Source organism: Silene latifolia, chromosome 5 (genome assembly GCF_048544455.1).
Source record: "Silene latifolia isolate original U9 population chromosome 5, ASM4854445v1, whole genome shotgun sequence".
NCBI lineage: Eukaryota > Viridiplantae > Streptophyta > Magnoliopsida > Caryophyllales > Caryophyllaceae > Silene > Silene latifolia.
In genome coordinates this window covers 22,066,300-22,073,804 of record NC_133530.1, presented here as the reverse complement: position 1 = coordinate 22,073,804, position 7,505 = coordinate 22,066,300, and the positions used below count along the sequence as shown (strand labels likewise).

General features: G+C 34.4%; 1 protein-coding gene across 1 annotated transcript; it reads right to left on the bottom strand.

The window, feature by feature from the left end:
• Nucleotides 1–1,871: 1,871 nt before the first annotated feature.
• Nucleotides 1,872–4,109, bottom strand: LOC141655040 (aconitate hydratase-like). The gene is made up of 4 exons (XM_074462141.1): nucleotides 4,086–4,109; nucleotides 3,844–3,966; nucleotides 2,003–2,147; nucleotides 1,872–1,897 (listed from the first exon to the last, which is right to left on the bottom strand). The coding sequence occupies exons 1-4, from the start codon at nucleotides 4,107–4,109 to the stop codon at nucleotides 1,872–1,874; spliced, it is 318 nt and encodes a 105-aa protein (XP_074318242.1).
• Between the last annotated feature and the right edge of the window lie 3,396 nt (nucleotides 4,110–7,505).

Here is a 7,505-nt window from a genome sequence, read left to right as displayed (position 1 = left end):
GACTTACCGTAGTGTGCTGGGGTATCGTCTGGGTGTTCCGTTATTCTCGGTATCTAGGCCCCGTCCCCGCTTGCTCTCGGGTTTTTTTGGGGATGTTTTTGGGGACCACGCTGTTTCTTATCTTGATGGTGCGTGGGCGTTAAACATCGGCATAACCTTGTCCGGGACACTCTCTTCGACATCTGCTATAGATCTGGTATTTTTGCGGGGAAGGAGGTTGATATCGGTTTGGTTGATGGGCATGGTGGCTCTCTTCGTCCTGCGGATTTATTGCTTTATTCTTGGGACGGGGGCGTGATGTGTGCGTCGACCGACGGGTTCTTCACCTTTGACTCGGACCGGGTTGGCAGATTTTTGTGCGGGCCGGGTTGTCGGCCGATCTTTGCTCAGCGAAAATGTGCTAAGTATGGGGATTTGTGCGCGGTAGCGGGTTATGGTTTCCTACCTTTCTCTTTCTCTTCGCTTGGGGAGTTGAGTTCGGATGCTGTTGCCTTGCTCAAGCGGATCCGAAATTCTCGGTATCTCGGGATCTTTGGGGCTCGGGTAGCCGCTTACATTTTTACTCGTATTAGCTTTACTATTGCTAAGGGTGTGGGAGCCCAGATTGTCTCTCGGCTCCCCACCAATTTCATGTAAACCTTTTATTTTTATTATAATGAAAGCTGCGCGCATAATAATAATAATAATAATAATAATAATAATAATAATAATAATAATAATAATAATAATAATAATAATAATAATAATAATAATAATAATAATAATAATAATAATAATAATATGATAGATCTACACGGTTTAAAAAAATAATGACTAGCGTAGCTTTTCATGAAAATAATAATAATAATAATAATAATAATAATAATAATAATAATAATAACAATAATAATAATAAAATAAGAAAAAATGATAGATCTATTGTACTTTGTATGTAAAAAAAAAAAAAAAAAAAAAAAAAATAATAATAATAATAATAATAATAATAACCATTATTTTTTACAAAAATGACAAATCTACTTTGTGAGAAGCTTAAATTTTTATTTAAAAATTTAAAAACAATGATTGAGACAAATATCAAAATATACAATAATCAACATCATGTTGATCCAAAGACAAAATCAAAGAGGAAATCATGCGTTATAATTATTGATGATATACGGTGATAAGTGATATGATGGAGACGATTGATGAGGGTAGTGAGTTTTATCGGATGAAGGATGAGTTAGGGTGATAAAGATGGGTAAAGATCATGCAGATTTGAGAGAGGGAGATGAGTGAGGTTGATGAAGATTAATAGAGTATAATGTATTTTTTTTTTACAGAGGGGAGGCGTAAAAGTGAGAGATGACGAAAGTCATAAAAAAAAAACTAAAGAGCTAGGGTTTGCTTTGGGTTGGCCGTGGGGTGAGTTTTATTTGGGTTGGATGGGATAATATATTAGGGGATTTTGACAATATTTAATTGTTTTTTGGGTTAATCACATTTTATCTACTTTGGTCATAATATTAATTAAGTCGTAGAACGTTTTAGACTAGTTATGCACACGGGCAATTTACAATACAGTTTTACTATAGTAGATACGATAACTATTGACTAATACGACTAAAAATGGAAAACCATAACTATTGAAAAGGACTGAAAGAATATATTATATGTACGTCGAATCTAAAATTCTAGACTATTTATATTGTCATTGTGAACAATTAATTACGTACGTTTGTATGCTCTTATATATCCAATAATAGCGCCTTATAAATTCATTGCATTTAGTAGATATCATGTTTATGTACCAGACTCGTGCATTATTTTACACGGGTGTAAAACTAGTGGTTGCTTCATATTCGGGAGACATATTTGCAATGGTGGCTCTATCAGCAAGTGACAACTGACTCATACCCTGACATGTGTGCATATAAACAATATAAAAGCTTAGAGCAACAAAAACTTCGTCCATAATGATTGACCAACAATAAAACTCTGCCAAGGATTACCTAAAACTTACCGTAAAATTCAACAAATTTGCCAACAACACCATGTTTCCTGAGCATTTGTGTCACTGTTAGTACCAAGTCTGTCGCTGTAACACCATCACGCAATTTTCCAGTCATCTTGAATACCACGACTTTGAGTAAAACCATGCTCATCGGCTATCAAAACAAAACCACACAATGAAAATGTAGAATTTCTAAGGGGGAAATATTATCGAGAGATAAGGGAGAAGTTATCGTATAAACTTGCTCAACAATTACAATATTATCAAAGCCTTTATATAGGCATTACAATCTAAACTACGTAAAAGCTAACCTCTAGCCCTAAGTGGAGGGTATCCCATGTTTCCCATTACTAGATTAATGCTAACAACTAAACACACTAACTTAGTGTTCCATAGTAATAGTAATCTAGTTTTTAATTAACAAAATAATATGAAGGTAGTTCTAAACTTCTAACTAATTTTGGAGCAAACTCCTACAAAAAATTTGAAGTCAGACTACAAAAGGCCTCATGTACTGAGATTGGAATATATACAATGAGAGGATAAGAAAAAACAACAAAGCACGTAGTCACGTACGAGGCTACGATACAGAAAATTTACACACCTCTTGATGACGGAATTTGATTTTTTAAAGCTCATTTAAATAAGTGAATTTTGTATATAAGCCCCTTTTATGTACCGCTTTTTACAGATAACTCCCTTTTAAGTCCATTTTTACAAATAACCCCCTTAAATATCACTTAATCCTAAAAATTACCCCATAATGTTAATTAAGCTAACTATTTCTGTAAAACCCGATCTATTTACAATATTATGACTCAAACTTATGTAACATACCTAAATTACCCTTACCTTACTTATAATACTACCCACCAACAAACACACCCATTCATTCTCTCATCTCACTCAATCGACAAATCCCCAAATTAGAAAATAAACCCTAAATTAACTCTCATGTTTAGAGTCTATGCGAATAACCATAAATCCCCAAATCAAGTCCCAAATCAATCCATTAAACCCTCATTTCGACACGCACAAGAGGAGATGACCAGTAGAGAAGCAAGCTATTGTTGAAAATACGGGTTGCCTGTAGAGTTGTAGCTCATAATCCGTGGTCTCCGCATATTCGAGCATCCTCATCTATAGATAAGGGCACAACTTCATTTGTTAGCTAAATATAAATGGACATGTGTACACTTTTAAAGCGCGAGATTGTCTTTTACGAAACAAATTGTGAAACTAGAGTTCAAATTTGCCTACATTATCTGGGTAGGGGATCAATCCATCGTTGCATGACCACCATCAAATCCGAACAATATGAATTTGTTGGGTGGGGTAGTGTTAGAGTAAGGTAAGGGTAGTTTAGGTACATTGCATAAGTTTAAGTTGTAATATTGTATATAGATCGGATTTTATAAAAATCGTTAGCGTAATCAACATTGGGGGTAATTTTTAGGATTAAGTGATATTAAGGAGGTTATTTGTAAAAATGAACTTAAAAGAGGGTTATTTGTAAAAAAAAACGATACATAAAAGGGGGTTATATACAAAATTCACTTTAAATAACAAATCAAAAAGGCATTACATAAATAAGTAAATTACTTACATAAAAGCACTACATGAATAAGTAAAAGTAATATTGTTACCTAATCTAGATGTCATTTCAGAAACACAATGCAGTTTCAACAAGCAAAAATTAGTTCCATATCAGAATTAAAATAAGCATCTAGTTTTTCAACATTTAAAATTTGGTTCACACATAATCTTAGGATAATCGGTGAAAATTAACTTCATGAAACACACCTGACCAAGCATAGTTGCCTCGGCTACAATTCCTCCAACACCCTAACCACCAACACCAAGAGTCCAAGATCATCAATCATTGTTGTAAGAGAATCAGTGCCAAGAACACTGTCGGGATACAAAAGTCCGTCAGTGTTGAATACCACACGTCGAAGATATTCCAGATTTACCTGTTATTCCGTGAAATGTGCATAAATGAATAAATGATGAAGTTTTAGAGAACCGCAAACGCACGTGTATTATGTTAACAAGATAATGTCGTCTTAAGCAAGATTAGCCGTTTATTTACTGGTTTAGCAACAATAAAATCCATTGCCAAAAATATATTTATATATGTATATTGCAACAGTATATATAAATTACCACAATTCACTAAAATTTTGCCACGATTTGTTAGTATTTTATCATAACTATTGTTACGTTTATTTGTATTTTGTCACAACTATGGTTATCATTATTGTTAAACTCCCGATCTGGATCGTAGGATCTTACGATTCTACGATCCAAAAAGTGGTGACCGATCTCGATCCTAGGTAGGATCTTAATTTTGTAGGATCTTACGATTATACGACTCGATCCTACATAATTTGAGATAGAAAATTACTATAAACTGAAATAATTTGTGGACACAAGGTAAAATTATAGTTTTTTGAGATTTACAAATGAGATTTTAACGTAATTTAGAATCTTATGATCCAATCTTACCGATTCGATCCTAGTAACTTCATCGATCCAAAGTAGGATACAGATCCTAACAACATTGACCTGAAGATTTGCTTAGACAATTACCTAAGCCTAAAGGCACTGACATGGCATTAGCGGAATTATGTGGTTTTTCGTATGGGGTAATTTGCACAATTGAGTATAATTTTCGGTATTTTGATGTCTTTACCGATAGCCAACTCGTGAAACCCTTTCTTACCAATAACCCGTCCAACTTTTACTCTAGACCAGAACATGAATTCTTGGCTGTGTCCTTTAAAACTATGTAGTTTCATTCTTTGGCTCATGGTTTTGAGAGCGTATCTTGGATTCCGTCAACGAAAAATGGCATCATTGATTTATTGTCTAGAAGTGAGCACTTGAAGTTCATAAAGGGAGGGAATAACTTTCAGACTTTTTGAGAAATGATAAGGGATGACCTACTTGGGTTTAAAGGAACACTCCTATTCGAGTTAGCACAAGTACAAGAAAAGAGAGATGAAAATGGAGATATTATTGAAATTAAAAATATAATGGAGATGTAATAACTAAAGGCTTGATATATGATGTCCTAGCCGAGAGCGCCTTGTCCATGATGCAAAAGAAACCTGTGAGGAAGATGACTGCAGCTGCTCTTCTTGGTATGTGCACTATCATCTTTTGTTGTGTAAATTGATGAAATGTGTCCAAACTTATTTCTTTCTGCTTCCAGGAAATAAAAATTGTCATAGTGTTTTCTAGCTTTTTGTATCATTGTAGAGAGTTACCTTGCTGCTCTTGTTAATGTCGGGAATGAGTGAATGCAATTGATCTGTTATAGCTTTGTAATTTTCGTGTTAGGAAATGATGTTGTAATGTTTTACGTGATTTTGGTATGTCAGTGTAGATCATTATTGAAATTGACTAACAAATACGGAATAGAAAATTTGCTAAGGAAATAAACTAATATCTGTTTACGAATTGGTATTTGTTCAGTTGTTGATCATCTTTTTAGTGGAATCATTGCCACTCTACCCAAGTCCGGAAGCGATGAATTTGGAAAATTTTACAGCTTACCTGCTTTCTAGATTTTTGTATCATTGTAGAGAGTTACCTTGCTGCTCTTGTTAATGTCAGGAATAAGTGAATGCAATTGATCTGTTATAGCTTTGTAGTTTTCATGTTTAGGAAATGATGTTGGAATATTTTACAAGATTTTGGTATATCAATGTAGATCATTATTGAAAGTGGCTAACAAATACGGAGTAGAAAATATGCCAAAGAAATAAACTAATATCTGCTTACGGGTTGGTATTTGTTTAGTTGGTGATCATCCTTTTAGTGGAATCCTTATCACTCTACCCAAGCCAGGAGGCGGTGAATTTGAAAAATTTTACAGCCTACCTGCTTTGAATGATCCAAGAGAGAGTGTGTTTGGCTCCTCCCTCATATCATTGTATAGCTGGTTGTTCCATTCGTTCGTAGATTGTGAATGATGCCAACAACTCCTGACGTTTTTTTACTTTCGTCCAACTCTCTTCTTAATTCAGTCAAGCTGCCTTACTGCATTCGGATTTTGCTGGAATCTGAAATTCGTAATTGTGATAACTTCCATGTCACAAAAGACGATGGTTTGAAAATAATTGATTGGGAAAACTCTGCCCCAAAGCTCACTCAGATACCCTTCATGCCGGCCCGTGTTCTTCTACATGTAAGTTTTTCGACTATGGTGCTAGATAAGTTTTTAATTATTCTATCTTTGTATCAGTGTCTAAATATGATTATTCACTACCAAGATTTCTCCGGAGTACCAGCTGTGGTTGATTTGGCTGCAATGCGAGATGCTATAAAGAGCCTTAATAGTGATGCCAACAAGATCAACCCATTGGTATGTCATCCTTTTCTAGTAATTTTGAGACAATCATAAGTGGCTTATAATTTAATGATCTTATATGAGAAGTAATCATAGACATGATATATTGGTATAAGGATGTCTACTCCCTCTGTCTTGATATTTTGCGTACCTTTTTATTTTTATTTTTTTGTGAGAAGTATTTTAATCAAAGGTAAAATGATTAGGACAAAAGGAGTGCGTTTTTTTTTTTGACAGAAGGTGAATAACTTACATTATAGTAACTTTATTCCTTTAATCGTAAAGATGACTCCTTTTTGTGCATGTATTTTGATGCAATTTTGTTATGTGTTAATAGTGTCAGATTGCGAAATACACTTATGTTTCGACCTTTTAAATTAGGACCCCTATTTTGCTACCCCTTTTAGCCTTGGCCTTTTTATTTGGCATATCCTCAAAAATTAACTACTTTCCAAAAACAACTCTCCTTATTAAGAAGTTGTCATGTGCTTGTGGTTACGTGCACTTTGGGTTTTTTGAGTCCTAATTTTATTGAAGTTTGAGCTATCATTGCAAGAATTGAACTCTTTATGTCCGTTGACCAAATTTGTGCTGGATAAGAAGCTCCATAAAAGAAGAAGAATAATAGAAAAGAAGAAAAAATAAAATAAATGAAAAGAAAAGTGTGGATCAAGTTGTTAGTATCGAATTAATGTCAATGTTATACCTCTTCTACATCAATAAAGGGGTGAAAATTTTGTGAATGAATAAAAGAGTAAGTTGATGTTTTTTTTCCTAGTGAGCCAAATTTTCAAAGATGTTCGGTGTAAGTAGTTGCGCATTTGTTGTGTTAAATTGGGTTAGGTGAAAGTTTTGACAACTTCTTGACTATGTAACTCTACATTTCCATAATGGTGCTTGCACCACTCCATTTCCGCCCATGACCTTTGTCTCGTTTCAACCCGTATTGCTTCACTATGCATGTTTTTACCATATTTTTGCATCTCTACTTGATTATAGGAAGAAACACCACGTTAGCTTGCGGGCACTCTTTCGTGAGTCGTAGTAGGTGAGTGATTTTTACTCAATTTTGCACAATAATCACCCAAAATTCTCATGAGTGACGAGCGAAAACTGAGGAGATCGTTCTTTGAGTTTTTTTATGGTCTTAAGCTA

Bases quoted from the DNA above. Each gene is read 5' to 3' on its own strand.
- LOC141655040 (XM_074462141.1), bottom strand. From the start codon at position 4,109: ATGGATTTTATTGTTGCTAAACCA. The intron at 3,967-4,085 runs GTAAATAAACGG...ACGGAATAACAG, and splicing joins ATTTTATTGTTGCTAAACCA to GTAAATCTGGAATATCTTCG. The intron at 1,898-2,002 runs GTAAGTTTTAGG...CACACATGTCAG, and splicing joins CAAATTTGTTGAATTTTACG to GGTATGAGTCAGTTGTCACT.